Here is a 16,812-nt window from a genome sequence, read left to right as displayed (position 1 = left end):
AATCTAGTAGTGTACATTAAAGAAAACGGTGACAGCTGCCACTCCTATACCCAGAACACTTATATTGACATGTGAACAAAGTTTGCAAATACTGATACATACTTGGTATGAAGTGATACCTACTGGTTCTCTTTTGATAAACAATATTGTATTTAATATAAAAAAATAGTAGTCCAAGCTACTCAAAGTAGGATTTATATATAAAAAGTATTTTTTAAGGCATGTCTGTAGAGATCCACATAATGACGTGGCTTTATTAAATACATTAAAATATTTATAAAGGAGTACTAGGAGTACCATGGGGTACTATTACATCTAAACGTACAGTACTTGCTGCTCTTGTGTTTAGGGAGAAATCCTGACCTCTGCTGGACACTGACACATCATATACAGCTGCATATAATGCTCATTCATAAACACCACATTATTTTCCTTATTATTTGTAGTCATGAGTAAGGTAAGCATCACTCTGACTGTTTCTCATACTTGGCATTCAACAAATCCAAGTCATCTAATGAACCAAAGCACAATTAAGACTTGATGATGATCTCATTTGACTCGGGCCAGTAAGAAACCATCCAGAAATGCACATACTAAAAATACTCAAGATACCTTAGTATCTATTTAACAATATGCTAAAATGCTCTAAACACTTTGGCAACCACATAGCAATGTGCTTGAAAACACTTAATTAAAAAACGTAAGCATGATGGGAATCTTTGCATGGACAAGCATCACTCACAAATAAAAAAATTATACATATATATATACATATATTTTAATACAATACTGAAAAAATACAGTTTATATTTACATTTTAAATTTGGTCATGAAACATAATATGTACATTTATAAAAACGTGTGGTGTGGATGTGAATTCTTCCTCTCCTGGAACTCGTCTTTATGATGGTTTTCAAACTAAATTCTATTAGAATTTCACAAGTGGAATAATTTATAAAAAAAAAAAAAAAAAAAAAAAACACTGGAGAACTAAGTACACCATGATGCTTAAACTTAAAACGCCCTGAGAACTGTTTACAATGCCATTTGGAAACCTTGTCAAACAAAGTGTTGTTGACTTTAGCACAGCTGACTGTCTCACAAACACACTCATCCAGGAGAACTTAAGGACAGAAGACGCACTTTTGCAGCTTATTTGTTGTTCAAAAACGGTGAGAGTTGATTATTGCGTATGTTCTGTTGGTCACATTTTATCTGCGAGCACTGTCAAATTTAGATAGGCCTTTATACCATTGGGGTTAGCAGTAGGTAGCTAGTGAGCTATATTATTAAATGTTTTTTTTGTTGTTGTTGTTGTTTTTTCATTTCAGGGTACGACTGAAGATGGAAGAAAAACTTTCGGATGAAAAAGTGAAATGTATGCTCGCCCCTTGGAGGTTTTCCTTCAGGGCACCTGGATTTGAAAACAGACTGGTGACTGCTCTACAACTGTTTGAACGTTTCCCTTTAGATGTAGCTGTGACTGGAGGAACACCGGAGGCTAATGCTCAGCTGGCTTCTGCAATCTGTGGACCGGGTGAGGAAGTCGAAGAGGAGGAATTGGAAACCGATAATGAAGGTGATGAGGAGGAAGAAACCGATGAGGAAGAAGAATCAGAGGACAGTGAAGAAGATGGAAGTGCAGATGAGGAACACAGTATAAAATCTAAGTTAAATCCTAATCACCACCGCAGTAGTAGTAGGAAACGTGTTCGGATAGCAGAGCATGCAGAATATATAGGGAGTAGTGTTCCTGATTTTGACTCGGCGATTTTACACCGTCAGATCCCAAATGTCCGTGTGTGGACCGTCCAGGGCCATCCAAATTCAAATTCCATCATTAACCAGACCAACCAGCAGTATGACTCCACATGCTATGATGTTCTGGTGGTTCTCACCACAGAGCAGCACAAAGAGGACCACATGTGGCTCAAAATGGAATTGCATGGCAGAGATCAGCCTTTTTTTCTGGTTCAAGCTGAGCGGGACTGGGACGTGGTCGAGGAGAAGCCTACAGGGCCGTGCATGACCTGCGCCTGGGAACGAATGAGAGCTCGCAAGCTGGAGTTGCAGAAGAGAAGTAAAGAAGTATTTGGAGAGACGGCTGATTCAGAAACAGAAAGCCAGAATCTTTCAAATGCTTCCCAAGATCCAGAGTTATTGAAGATGAAGGATATCGTCAAAGTGCTTGCTGAAGCCCTGCCTGAGCTTCGGAAGAAGGCTTTTAGTCAGTTTCTGGTGGCGATTACAAGGGAACTTCGGATTCCTAAATTACTGACTGATGACACACAGTAAGTCAACTTCATTGTGTTTTGAAATGCTTGATATTACCTTGTGACACAGACGTGATTTCCATTTGAACCTCACTGAAATATCATCTATGGCTGATTACACGTCTGAAATTTTGGGGTCAACATGTTTGTTGGTCAAATTCTGACCCAGTCCCAAACATAATCCAAATCCAGTGAATGTAAAACATTTATAACACACATTTATCAAAAAATGTTTTGCTACATTTGCTTACCAGGGTTGTGGTTTCTACGGCTTTGCGGTCCAGGAAGATAAACCAGGATGATCTTGATCAGATCACCAAACTCTCGCAGACCAGAGATCTCACAGACAATCCTTCCAAGCTTCAGGCAATCCTCGCAGCTTTCGATCACTTCTGGCTGGATATCGGTGTGCTGGGTGAGACGGGATGTGGCAGCTCCAGCTTGGTCAATGCCCTCTTGGGTCTGGAGAAAGGTGATGGACAAGCTTCCTCAACCGGTGCCACTGAAACAACTAAAGAGGCTGTGAAGTATCCCTACCCAACCACCAATGTCCGCCTTTGGGACCTTCCTGGGCTTGGAAAAATAGGTGATCTAAGCAGCCTGTCCTCTGCGTCCAGCTCTTCTGAAGCTCAGCGTATAACATCGGCACTTTCTTTGTGTGATGTATACATACTGGTATCTCCTTTGAGGCTTAGATTGGGAGCCATACAGTTGTTGCAGCAAGCATCATCACTAGGGAAGGAATGTTACCTGGTGCTTACCATGGCAGATTTGATTGAGGAGCAGTCTATTGTGGAGGTGAGGCAATGGGCTGAAGAAGTCTTGCGTAAACTTGGTCTCCAGCAGAGTTTATTTCTGGTGTCTGCTCAACATCCACAAACCTTGGATTTACCCAAGCTTAAGGAGACATTGAAGGCAGCCTTTCCAAGTCATAAGAAAGTCGCTCTTGCCAGATATGCAGCAAAGCAACTGGATGGTGATGTTTTCTGGAAAAGATCAGATTCTTGCAAATTTATGTAAATAGTTAAGTCTTTCGAGAATTTCAGGTATTTTCTCACAATCAAACATGTTTTATCAGGGAGGGATTTCTGTTTGTTTAACTACTCATCACTCTCCAAACATATTTCATCCCTATATGTGATCCACCCTAGTCAGAGGCAATCTATTAGCGATTTGCATTTATTATTTTTCACTTTTTCAATTTTCACTCTAACCATATCTTCCTGAATTATTTTATTTAGACACATTATTTAATTACATTTACTCATTTAACTTTTTTATTTTGAAAAATATCCTGCATGCTACCATATTTGCAAAATATGCAACATTTAATGCAATTTTAGGTGAAAGTCTAGATATTGTAACTCATTGCAAGCTATGATAGTGTATGGCATTTCTGTTAATGATACTGGTAGAATATATCCATATTTTCATGTGTTGCAACTTGATATTTACATTTTCTGATGCCATAAGTGATGTTTGCCCATGCAAAACCTGCAACCACAATTTTAGGGTGTTACTAGTGGTTGCTAGTGTTGTTGCTACTGTTTGTGGTTGCTAGGGTAGTCAGGGTGTTTGTTTATTGGCCACAATCAAAAGTCTCTGATATTTGGATCTGTTTAGTCCATTTTATATTTAATTTCAACCACATATCTGGTCACTTAGAAAAATAATAATCCCTCTTTCTTCAAAAAGCTGCGTGATTTGATGTATCAATTATGTATGTAGCACAAATGGTGTGGGAAAATGAATGCTTGGATTTATACTTGGGGTTTGAGGTTTATTTTGACATAACAAAAACTTTCATTAGCACAAGTACTCTAAAAAGCATTAAGAGTTTATATTAAGCAGGTGTGTCAGGACACAGGAACAGGTCTATTGATTCCTAATGATGCATGAGTGAAATTAATCTGACATTCACATCTTCATGCCTTCCACTCATGCCATTTCATTTCTTTGATGGAAAACAAGGGAGCTTCAGTCTCATTATTCACTCAACACCTCACCTGTTAACCACAGGACCCCACCCACCGATGCCTGGGGGTGAAGTCGTCTGTGAACACTAGTTACTCCTCTTAGTGCGAGGAGGAGCCACTAACTACTTTCTCCAGAGCCATTAGGCAGCACTAACATTCAAAATTCAACTCCCCCATCTTGAAAACATTACAATTTGGTTCAGAAATGCTCAGTGTGCCATGAAACGCTTGCATTGCTGATGAAAAGATGCATGGTAAATGAATATCGCGCAGCATTATTTGTGAGCATTTGATGATGATCACCTTGGGGACATTAACAGTAGCACCACACCATGTTTGTATGGATAATCATTGGGCTTTCAGCGTGAAAGACGACTAAATATGAAAGCTGAATGAGCAAGAGTCAACCAGTCATCTGTCAGCTGTGGACCGGTATGCAAACAACATGAACCTTGTAAGTAATGGATTGTCAGTGCAGTGTTACTTGATGCCAAAGATGATGGGGAAAGTGAGAAGAAGAGTTCAGGAGATGAGAAACCCAAACACTATGTTGTCTTCAGTAGATATGAGTTACAACGAGATCACACGACTGGCTATGGATGCTCTCTTGGATAGAGGGAATGATGGATCCAAGGAAGTGCTGAACAAAGAGAATGAAGCAAACTTTCTGTCAGCAGAGGAGAAAACATACATCTTAAACAACATTAAAACGCCTCTCAGTGACAATGAAGAGACAGACAGGGATGAAGAGATGTCCGGTTCTGCAACAGTTTCTTCTGAGACATACTTTCCTGCGGTCACAGAGAGTGAGCCTCCAGTTCTTGACTACGGCTGGCCGGTGGCTGACTGGAGTTACCATCTGCAAGGAATTCCCAGTGTGGAAGTGTTCTTCCACTCAATGAAATCATTTTCCATGAAAGACATGCTTCGGGAACTCATCAGGCAAGCAACTAAAGTAAGAACCTTGTCATTTGTTAGTAACATTATTATATTGTGTAATGCCATTATTTTTTTTAATATCACTTTTGTGATGCAAGGAAGATGCATGCTGCAATTACAAACAGCACTATCCATAAATATGGTACAATTAGATGTACAGGTTTTTTTTTTTTTTTTTTAAGTATTAGTGGCACAAATTAAACGTTTGTCATCAAAACTATTTTCTGGCATAGTAATTTTTTTTATTAATATTAAGTCAAATTTCACATATCATTTGTTCAATGTGTTATTTTATTTGTTTAAATATAATTTATTTTTAAATATATCAATTTATAATAAGTTTAAATATATTTATTCGTGTTATCAATTGTTCATTGTATTATTTGTGAACATTTTCAAGTACTTGGCAGTTATGCCATTATCCAGTTCAGTTCAATAATTATATTAATCTGTTAATTATAATTTAACTTGGAATTTATTTTTATTTTGTCTGTTTCGTTTTTAGAAACTGGTAGAAACTGGTTGCTCTACAAACACAGTGCTGTATTTATGGAAAGTGCCTGAAAATTTTCAATGTAACTTTTGCCTAAATTCCACTCATCAAAGGTTTTGGCTATAGTTATGGACACATTCAGCGATGTGGAGATTTTCTGTGACACACTGGAGGCGATAAGAAAACACAATGTGTCCATCTATCTCCTTCTGGAATACACCAATTTACAGCTGTTTCAGGACATGTGTGATAATCTAAAAATCAACAAGTCTCATCTTACTGTAAGTTATACTATTCTTTTAACAGACTTCACTTACAGTACATGAAATGTGTTGCTGTTGGCACAAGATGTTTAGGGATTGCAGATCTTATGTTTACATTTAATAGACACTGTTGGTTTATATTATAAATGTAATTTCAATATATGTAATATATGTAAAAACGTGGAGGAATCATTTATATTTATTGACAATGTGCTTGTTTATCTCTTTTATCTCTAAATACATAGAATGTCCATTCGTAGTGTTCAAGGGGAAACATACTGTGCCAAATTGGGCAGAGAGTTCACTGGACAGATGAAAGAGAAATTCATCATTGTGGACTGCACAAAAGTGCTGGTCGGCTCATACAGGTACCATCTGAAAATTCATCTTTGGGGACATTCATTTTTTTGAGAAATTTAAGATTAAAGATTAAAATTAAATTTTAACCTACAATCATGGTTTTGAAAAATAGAAATATCTCCTTACAGTTTCAAAAGGTGAAATGTTTAATTTATTCAGCATTAGCTGGTCCATCTGGGCCACTAAAGCACATTGCTTTTTCATTTGTTGCTGCTATTGATGCAGAAACTTCACCTGATTGTTGTGATTTTTTCCATGATGACTCTTTCACTCTGTCACAGTCTCACGTGGCTGTCCTGGCAGGTTCACAGAAGCTTGGCCGTGCTCTTTAAAGGCAGCGGGGTTAAACCTTTCGACCTGGAGTTTCGCAGACTCTACACAATTTCTGAACCTATCCCAGGATTTACCTGCCACACATCAGATCCTGGGGATCTCTGCCTAGCTTTGAGAAATTCCACGTCCCAATGCGCCCGGGAGGAATCACTCCTGACCAATTACAACAGAAACCTCGTAAACCCAGGAACTGGAGTTTCCCGACAGCTCCTGTCCTGGTCAGACAAACTAGCTATCCAAACATCACCACTGGACCGCAAAGACCTCAGTGGCTTCCACAGAGAAAAACGATCCATCACCCCATTGCTTATCAGCCCCCACTTTTCAAAGATTATAATACGATGATGTGATTGCCAACACATGGCAATCACATCAACAGTGGTGTTCCTGCAACGTCCCACTGGTGCTAGATTAGGTTATTTTAATGCTTTAGTTGGTAGATTGTAAGATGTAGAAACTTTATTTTAGTCATGAAAATAAAGAAAACTCTTTGAATGAGAAGGTGTGTCCAAATTTTTGGTCTGTACTATATATATATATATATATATATATATATATATATATATATATATATATATATATATATTATTATTATTATTATTTTCTAATATAATATTGTCTGACCTCAGAGACTGTCTGAAGTATTTTTTTTTTTTCTGTTGGCTGTAGAACATGCAGAGGTTCTTCAATGTCTTGTAGAGCCCACTGGCTGTTCTCCAGCAAGAATGAGAACTGCTGAATCCGCGGGATTTCAAATAGCATCCTGAAAAAATGAACAAACAAGATGAACAAACCCAATGCTGAATTCATCTGTTAATATTAAAGTCGATAAATAAACAGCTAGTCCCCTTGTGGCTGACATAATTTGTTCTTATCAAGCACATGATGGTCTTTAATCGTAAAATGTTACTTGTCCCCTGCTGCTGATCGTGTTCTTCCTCAGTGCTGGATCTCTCTGGATAGCCATCGGACTCCAGGAGCATCTGAAAACTCATGGCCAGATTCAGCCAGTACCACGGATGGCAGAGAAGAGATGAAGACCGCACAGCTGCTGCAGGCTGGAGATGCTGTTTGTCAGTATCTCTGTTGTGTCTGAAGGACGCAGGTGTTGAATACTTCTGTCCTCTGTTAATAAACCAGTACCTCAGCAAAAGCTTATATAAAAGTTGTTGGAGTTAGTAATTTACTATATTTACCAGCTTCTCATCTCACAGCCATTTAGAACCTTTTTTTTTTTTTGCCCAGGCGACGGCAGCATCTTGCGAACCCTTCCAGTACATCTCTCTTCACTGATATGTTTCCAGCAGGTATGAGAGAGAAGCAGGATCTATACTCATCCAGAGCTGCCTGTCATTGACATAACTCCCAAATCAGCTTATGAATCAGATATTAGTGAGGGATTATGGTGAATTCAGCTCTTTATACACGGATACTGTTTCTTCCTGTAGGCCAGATCTCCTCGAAACTTCAGGGTTTTTGTTCTTCTAAAGCGTCCTCAACATTTTCATCGTCACAAAAACACCAGATAGAATAAAACAAATGAAAAATATTAAATGCTTTTTGATTTAGTGTTTTAAAACTGAGAATTTTCTACTGTATTGTTTTATTGTATTATTATGTTTTGTCTTATTGAAATTATTTTATTGTTGTTGTTCAGCACATTGGTCAACCAGTAGTTGTGTTTAATAGTGCTATATAAATAAAATTGACATTGACATTGACAAATGATGGAAGACATTTATTTACAGTGGTGAACAAAATGATCAGAACACTAGTATTTTCACCTGCTAAAAAAGGTTTTGTCCACTATTATTGTGTCTTGCTGTTGTGTGTCAGAAATATTAGTTTACATTTTCAAAAGATGCAAAACTGGCTTAAAACCATTTTTAGCTGGTGAAAATACTAGTGTTCTAATAATTTTGGCCACCACCATAATTCTTGGTTATTTAATTCTTGAAAAAGCACACAAGTTGTTTGTTGGAGAAGGTTTTTACTGATTGATTTATTAATTCATTCAGTTCTTATAAATATAAATGTCATTTTAACACCGTGTGAACGCAGCAGAAACACGTTATAAGGCATTTAATTATCATCAATTATATATAATTATAAGCATATAGTATGTTAACTACATAATCTATGATTACAAAGTGGTCAAATATCACTGACTAAAACATACCACTTGTGTTCTCCATAGACAGTAAAAGAAAGGTGTTCTTGCGTTAATACTGTTACATATCTATGAATGGGATTAGCATATGCTGCCGTAACAAGCGTTTCCGTATTAATTCCATGTGCTTTTCTTTGAAGTGAAAGTAGGTATGTAAATACTGAGTATATATACGTGCCGTTTCCGTACCATGGTATCGCTAGTTTGTGGTAAGCGTTGAGTGTGTGTGACACCCACCAGAGGTTTGCAGAGTTTGGGCTCGTGTGGGGGAAGAGATTCGGAGACTGATCCTTGATTCCTCGAACACAGAATCATCAAAAGTGCTGCCCAGACTCTCCATCATGTTAAAACGCGCGTGACTCACTACTGCTCTCATCACACACCCATGAAACAAACTGCAACACGTGATCGCCACAGCAATTACAGAAATGTGAAGAAATCCAATGGAGAGAAAAAAGAAAGAAGTTTATTTGTTCGTATTTAAAACGCCATATCCTTTTAATGGAGGACAGCGCTACATAATTAGATGAGCAGTACACTTTTATTGCTCTAGGGGGCGTATTGTGTCTCAGCCCAGTCTGTCTTCTTCTATTAATTCTTCTTTTTTTTCTCTTTTTTTTTGCCTTATTAGAGACATTTGTATGCGAATAACAATTGTTTATCGCGATTTAAATGTAGCTACTAACGCTACACAACGCTACACAAAGGAAATTAATTAGTAATTAGTAAATTAATTAGTATTGTAAGAACCTGGGCTAAACCTGCAAAAACAATAAATAAATAAATAAGAAAATAAATAAATAAATACACATATTCATGTTTAAATACATATATGAATAATTAAACGTGTGATGAAAGTAGTCAAAAAAAATGTTATAAGCTGAATAAAAAGCAGAAACGTAAACACCAAAAACTCAAGATTGCGGCATATGTTTATGTGTGTTTTTCAAGTCATCTCCAGGTAATATGTAGGAAAATATAATAATAAAATATGGAATATAAATTTGTTCTTGAGTGTGATGCACTGACGTTTTAGCTAATTATGAGCCGTATGTAAGTTGATCCTTGTTTATATCTGAATAAATGCGTAATTAAAATCTATTTAACATATAAAGCAGCCGATCATGACTTTTGTGTTACACTTAAGGTGACATTTTCCAACCCTTATGTAATCTTTAGAAAAATTACAGTTAAGGGGCTTTATTCAACACTTTGGGTTTTAGGGATACTTAAGAGAAATTCTAAGGGTTTATGAGGTTTCACCAACAGAATCTCTTAAGTGACACTTAAGGGTAATTTTCAGCAACACCCTTAAGTTTTAGGGGAAACTTAAGGGCGAACTTAAGGGAAAATTACACTTAAGGTGTTTTATGCAACCGGGGCCCTAAATGCCACTAGACTGGAGAGGGCGTTTGCCAAACCCTTTGTAGCTCCACTAGATGGACACAGATATGGCATCAACTGCATCACCAAACAGGCCAAAAGTCTGTCGATAATCATCTCTGGTGCCTGCGATGAGGTGGTAACACTTTAAAGTCCTTATGGCTCTATTAGGAGCTCAGGCTCTTGTACTGAGCAAGCCCTGTCACTGTTATGTTAACTGTAAATATGAGAACAGCATGCACACCCAACATACAATAAGACAAATGACACAGTTAATGAACTTCAGTTTTCAGCCTTCTAGAATTATTTCGATTGGAAGAATGCATGGATTCGTGATTCTTACATGTGAAAGTGTGGAACCTTCCTAAGCTGGAGTGTTTGAGGACAGTTCAGGCTCATGAAGGATTTGTGTGAGGAATCTGTTCCCGCTTTTGTGGCACTTCCTTTTTCACTGTATTTTAATCCTGCATATTGCATATTCTCTTTGCTATAGATGAAAACAATCCAGTTAATAAGTGCTTGTGAAGTTATGTGATTCTGTGAAATCTTCACATCTTGCAACAGGTGATGAGACCATCATGCATGTATATATACATATACACACATTCTCCATTCTGTCACCGATGGAGTTTCGGTTCCTTGCCGCTGTCGCCTCTGGCTTGCTTAGTTGGGGTCACTTCATCTACAGCGATATCATTGACTTGATTGCAAATAAAAACAGACACTATTTAAACTGAACAGAGATGACATAACTGAATTCAATGATGAACTGCCTTTAACTATCATTTTGCATTATTGAGACACTGTTTTCTAAATGAATGTTGTTCAGTGCTTTGACGCAATGTATTTTGTTTAAAGCACTATATAAATACAGGTGATTGATTGATTGATTGACACACACACACACACACACACATACATACATATGTGTTTAATATATATATATATTTTTATTTTATATATATATATATAATATATATAAAATGTGAAAAAAAAATTCTTTTCTTTTGAATTCCCACAGTCCTCAGGGAGGTGTACCACACCAAAAATATGCAGCATGTCATCTGTGTGAGATGGTCTGCTGACAACAAATATGTCATGAACATTCAGCTATGGGAGGCCAACGCCTCGGAGAAGATTGGAGTGGTGAGTGCATGATCCCATTTAATGTCTAAGTCAACCAGAAAGAGTTTTAACTCAATGACTCCAGGTTTTATACCTGATTGCAGAGCTTTTTAAGGGTGCTCACTTGTTGCAGATGCACTCAGGTGGTTTATAAGGACCATATAAGGACCATAAGAGGAATTATTCTGAAAAAATAAGGACTCAGTTCACTTCCAACGACTCCGCATCAGTGTGGAAAAGTCTAAAGAAGATCACCAATTACAAGACACCACCCCCCAGCACCGTAGAGAATCAACGACTGGCAGACGATCTGAACGAGTTTTACTGCAGGTTTGAAAGAACACCCATCACCTGCCCTGAACGCCTCCCCACAAAAACATTCACACCCTTCACAACTCCTGCAACCAGCCCTGAATGCCTCTCCAAACTACCGTTCACACCATTAACAGCTCCTGCAACCCATCCTGAACACCTCTCCAATCAAGCACTCTCACCATTCTCACCTCCTGCATCCCCCCTCTCCCCCACACCTGCAATTCAGATCAGCGAGGATGCGGTGCGCCAGGTCTTCCGGAAGCAGAAAAGGAAAAAAGCACCAGGCCCAGATTGTGTTACACCAGCCTGTCTGAAATCCTGTGCTGACCAGCTGGCCCCCATCTTCACACAGATCTTCAACAGATCGCTGGAGCTGTGCGAAGTCCCTTCATGCCTCAAACGTTCCACCATCATCCCCATCCCTAAGAAACCCAAAATTACAGGACTAAATGACTACAGGCCTGTGGCTCTAACGTCTGTAGTCATGAAGTCATTTGAAAAACTGGTGCTGGCCCACCTGAAGGACATCACTGGACCCTTGCTGGATCCTCTTCAGTTTGCCTACAGAGCAAACAGGTCTGTGGACGATGCAGTAAACATTGGACTGCATTATGTTCTGCAACACCTAGACAGACCGGGGACTTATGTGAGGATCCTGTTTGTGGACTTCAGCTCGGCCTTCAACACGATCATCCCAAACCTCCTCCTGCCCAAACTAAATCAGCTCTCCGTGCCCACCTCCATCTGTCAGTGGATCAACAGCTTCCTGACAGACAGGCAGCAGCTAGTGAGGCTGGGAAAATACACATCCAGCACCCGTACAATCAGCACCGGAGCTCCCCAGGGCTGCGTTCTCTCCCCACTGCTCTTCTCCCTGTACACTAATGATTGCACATCTAAGGACCCCTCTGTCAAGCTCCTGAAGTTTGCAGATGACACCACACTCATCGGCCTCATTCAGGACGGTGACGAGTCTGCTTACAGACAGGAGGTAAAAGAGCTGGCTGTCTGGTGCAGTCTCAACAACCTGGAGCTTAACACCCTCAAAACAGTGGAGATGATCGTGGACTTCAGGAGAAACCCCCCTGCACTCCCCCCACTCACCATCATGAACAGCACTGTGACTGCAGTGGAGTCATTCAGGTTCCTGGGCACCACCATCTCTCAGGACCTGAAGTGGGACATTCACATTGACTCCATCGTAAAAAAGGCCCAGCAGAGGTTGTACTTTCTCCGCCAGCTGAGGAAGTTAAACCTGCCACAGGAGCTGCTGAAACAGTTCTACTCCACCATCATTGAATCCATCCTCTGCACTTCAGTAACTGTCTGGTTCAGCTCAGCTTCTAAATCTGACCTCAGAAGACTACAGAGGGTAGTCCGGACTGCTGAGCGAATCATCGGTTCAACTCTCCCATCTATTCAAGAACTGTACTTATCCAGAGTGAGAAAAAGGGCTGTCAAAATCACTCTGGACCCCTCACATCCAGCACACTCCCTCTTTGAACTGTTGCCATCTGGTCGACGCTACAGAGCACTGAGCACTAGAACGACCAGACATAGGACCAGTTTCTTCCCTCAGGCAATCCATCTTATGAACAGCTGACAATAATGGCGAACACACTACACTTTATATTTATATACACACACACTTTATTTATCTAACACACATACTTAGTATACACTTAAATTTTGCACACAATATATATGTACATACATAACTTCACTTTGTAATATACCTGCCTACAATTGTCATTTGTATATTGTCATTCACTGTCTACATATTTGTATTTTTTATTCTTTTATTATGTGTTTTATGTTCTGTCGCTGTCATTCTGTTGTACTGCGGAGCTTCTGTCACGAAAACAAATTCCTCGTATGTGTAAACATACCTGGCAATAAAGCTCATTCTGATTCTGATTCTGATTCTGATATTTGGCCCCCGTGGCCACCCCACAAAGCACTTAAAATGAATTACACTCACAAATCACTTTCATTAAGCACTTCTATGGCAGTGTTGCTAAGGTCTGAAACCTGGCCAGGAAAAAGTTTTATGTCTCTTGTCAAAGCAACTCTTGTAATAGAGTGCCCCAAAGTGCCTACACCTATTTCATAAAGTGCAGCTCATCTACAAGGAAATCTGCACATGTCCATAGATGTTTTTAAAGATTGAAGCACTTTTGAAGTTTATATCAGGATAAGAAAAACTCAGATAATTTTGCTCTTACTCAAAAAAAATAGTATAGATTAGGACTGCACTGTTTGGCTAAAATATTTTTTCAGTTTTATAATGAAATCTGATTTTGAAAGTTGTTAAAAAAACAAGACCATATATATGTTAAGGAGTGTCAATTTTAGTCAGGGGGAAAGTAATTGTTAAAAAACCGTAAATATGTTTTAAGTAAACTTGATGTGTATGTACACGTGGAAAGAAAGCTTTTTGTTCTGCTGAGGCAGAGGTTGGTTCTGTTCCAGGTAGATGGTAGATTCTTCTCCTCATAAATTTGTAACAGCTCTAGTCCTCATACAGCCCATCATTGGCAAGTTTTTGGCTCCTGCTGGACTTTAAGAGAGATTTATTCCGATGCTTTTCACTTAAAGAGATCAGACACTCACTGCAGTTATCAGCAGTTTGAATCGGCCAATCACTTAAAGCAGAAAAATAATGAAGACATTAAACTCACAGGCACATGAGAGTATTTAATTAAAGGAGCAGATGCTGAATCAAGAGTCTGCTGTCTGGAGAAGCTCTTTGGACCTTAAAGAGACTGGCTTTGGTTTGGTTTTTCTTTGTTGCCTGATCAAATGCCCATTTTACTAGATTACTATGAAAATTCTCTGTTTATGACATTGACCCTCTATGAGTGACTCTTTACAATAACAGTATCAGATTTTTTCACATAAGCACATTGTTTCTGTTGTTTCAAATAAAAAAAGACCATGCTTTACATTTTTATGCCCCTTTAATTTATCCCTAGAGTCCTCTTATTATGTTATACTTTGTAGAAAATTAAATATAATTGGTACTTGCAGTCTATGTATAACTATAATTATATTTTTCACTAAGCATTCCAGTAGCTTAAACAGTAGAGCGTAGTGCTAGCAACGCCAAGGTCATTAACTGATCAAATGTATACCTGAAATGCACTTAGGATAAAAACATTTGCCAAATGCATAAGTGTAATTATATTTGTTATAATTTATGTAAGAAAATAAAACCTGTTTTACTACCATTACGGTTATTGTGATGTTGTTTATGTTACAATAAAACACATTTCTCCCCTAAATTCTTACTGTAATCTGAAAAACATGTAATTAACTGTTATTTTAGTAATATTTATATTTATTAGTTAATATTTTTATTAGTTTGTTTAAAATATATATATATTTTAGTTTTGATTTATTAATTTCAGTACACCTGCTTATTTGAAAGTTTTAATTTTGTGTAGCTTTTGCATCTGATATTTATTTTATTCTATTTCAGCTTTATTTCAGTTAACAAAAAGTAACACAGGTTAGGGTTACGATAACTGTTAGTAAATTAAAAGAAAAATAAGTGGCTGCATAAGTATGGTAGTTGTAGTTTTTATTTTGCAACTTGTTAGCAATTTTAGAAACAGATGTAAAATTTACATCTGATGTTTGAATGCATATAATTTATCTAGTAAAACAAGGTGTGAATGTCTCTTCAAGTAATGCCTATTTTACTGATAAATCGGTAAAAGGTTATTCTAATATTATATTTGAAATTACTAAACGAGCCCATGACTGATATGCTAATTAACTTTTGGGCAGGACTACAATCTAAACAGCTCTATTATGGGATATTTTCATGGAAACAGCAGAGTCATGTTCATTTTTCCCCCTCATGTGAACAATGTCAAGAAATTCGTAAATAAGGGTTAACAGGCCTTCCGATTTTCCTCCCGAGCGCTCTGATGGCATCAGCAGCTATTAGATTGCCCTAAACAAATTGAATTTGAGAAAATCATTGCTTTTAATTAGAATAAAAGCCCTCAGAGGGGTGTGGAGTGAGACGTGCTGAAGCCGGGGAGCTGAAGAAATTTTATTATAGAGATATAGATGAGAAGAAGCACGTTGCTGTGTTTGTTCTACTGAAATGTGGTTTCATGTTGATTTCCAAATGAAAGAGACTTTGCATGGATGTTGCATGTCTATGCTGCCACTGTTGTGTTTTAGACATGCATTCATAAGAAATGAATACATTACAGTTTGACAAAAGGTTGTACCCATAGCTAAATCTTTTCTGCTGTTGCATGGTGTATGCATGTATTCGGTCTTTGTTCACAGCTCTCTGCCCGAGAAAAAGCTGATGCAAACTACAACAAGAAGCTGATAGAGCAGTTTCAGCACCATCCACAGGTTAACCGCATCGCCTGTCACCACCACCTGCCCAAAGTCATCCTGAAGAAAAAGAGAGAGTTGTGGGAAATGAAGGAAGCTGGGTGCAGGAGATAAGTTCCCTTCACCAATGCACAGCTCTATTCCATCAATTAAAGTCCCAAAATGCATTAAATACCTGTAAACCTTGTGTTGCATTCCATAACAACATCACACTTTAAAAAACTTGGTGAAAATCACACATTTCAACTTTAAATCTCATTGTGTTTTGTGCCTTTTGGCTCTTTTGTACTGGCAGCAAAATTAAATGAATCCATGTTCAAGTTTGATTGACATTCTGATTGTCTGTGCCTCTCTGTGTTTTTTAGGGAACAAAACGTCTGCAAACACAGCAAGCTGGGATCTGCTCCTCTGCTGACAGAAAAGGAGAAACATGTGGTGGCTGTCCTGGAGTGAGAGCTGATTTAAAGAGGTGCTTTCGGTGGATGTTTCTGTTTCTCCACACACGGACACGCTCCAAAATATTACACTCTTTGCCCTCTGTTGTACTACTACCATACTAAGGTTTTGGGTGTGCACAAGAACTGTCGGCATACTGCTGTTTTCCACACATTTCTAAAGAATTTTGCATAGACACAGACTGAGCTCTCTTTTTAATTGGATGTATATGAACAATGAAAACATATTTATTTGGGAATATTCCTGTTTCCAGTTTAGCCTTCACTCCAAACCCACTGGGTTACACAATTGATGTAAGAAAACAGAAATGTTCCAAATGTTTCTATAACATATTTGTACTAGTGAATGTGTTACCACTACCTGT

General features: G+C 38.2%; 2 protein-coding genes across 2 annotated transcripts; both read left to right on the top strand.

Moving 5' to 3' along the window:
* Positions 1 to 1,336: 1,336 nt before the first annotated feature.
* On the top strand, positions 1,337 to 3,299 carry zmp:0000000951 (uncharacterized). The gene is made up of 2 exons (XM_052577854.1): positions 1,337 to 2,291; positions 2,528 to 3,299. The coding sequence occupies exons 1-2, from the start codon at positions 1,345 to 1,347 to the stop codon at positions 3,291 to 3,293; spliced, it is 1,713 nt and encodes a 570-aa protein (XP_052433814.1). The 5' UTR covers positions 1,337 to 1,344; the 3' UTR covers positions 3,294 to 3,299.
* Positions 3,300 to 4,689: 1,390 nt separating this feature from the next.
* Positions 4,690 to 7,121, top strand: LOC127974759 (protein FAM83A-like). The gene is made up of 4 exons (XM_052578255.1): positions 4,690 to 5,204; positions 5,795 to 5,925; positions 6,190 to 6,312; positions 6,586 to 7,121. The coding sequence occupies exons 1-4, from the start codon at positions 4,695 to 4,697 to the stop codon at positions 6,980 to 6,982; spliced, it is 1,161 nt and encodes a 386-aa protein (XP_052434215.1). The 5' UTR covers positions 4,690 to 4,694; the 3' UTR covers positions 6,983 to 7,121.
* The last annotated feature ends 9,691 nt before the right edge of the window (positions 7,122 to 16,812 follow it).

Source organism: Carassius gibelio, chromosome B16 (genome assembly GCF_023724105.1).
Source record: "Carassius gibelio isolate Cgi1373 ecotype wild population from Czech Republic chromosome B16, carGib1.2-hapl.c, whole genome shotgun sequence".
In the NCBI taxonomy this organism is placed as follows: domain Eukaryota; kingdom Metazoa; phylum Chordata; class Actinopteri; order Cypriniformes; family Cyprinidae; genus Carassius; species Carassius gibelio.
This window is presented reverse-complemented; position numbering and strand designations above follow the sequence as displayed.

What these genes read in the sequence shown, in the direction of transcription:
- LOC127974759 (XM_052578255.1), top strand. Translation starts at nt 4,695, where the DNA reads ATGAACCTTGTAAGTAATGGATTGTCAGTGCAGTGTTACTTGATGCCA. An exon ending in TTACAGCTGTTTCAGGACAT is followed by an intron (nt 5,926 to 6,189) that starts GTGTGATAATCT and finishes CTAAATACATAG; the next exon opens with AATGTCCATTCGTAGTGTTC. An exon ending in GTGCTGGTCGGCTCATACAG is followed by an intron (nt 6,313 to 6,585) that starts GTACCATCTGAA and finishes ACTCTGTCACAG; the next exon opens with TCTCACGTGGCTGTCCTGGC.
- zmp:0000000951 (XM_052577854.1), top strand. Translation starts at nt 1,345, where the DNA reads ATGGAAGAAAAACTTTCGGATGAAAAAGTGAAATGTATGCTCGCCCCT. An exon ending in TTACTGACTGATGACACACA is followed by an intron (nt 2,292 to 2,527) that starts GTAAGTCAACTT and finishes TTTGCTTACCAG; the next exon opens with GGTTGTGGTTTCTACGGCTT.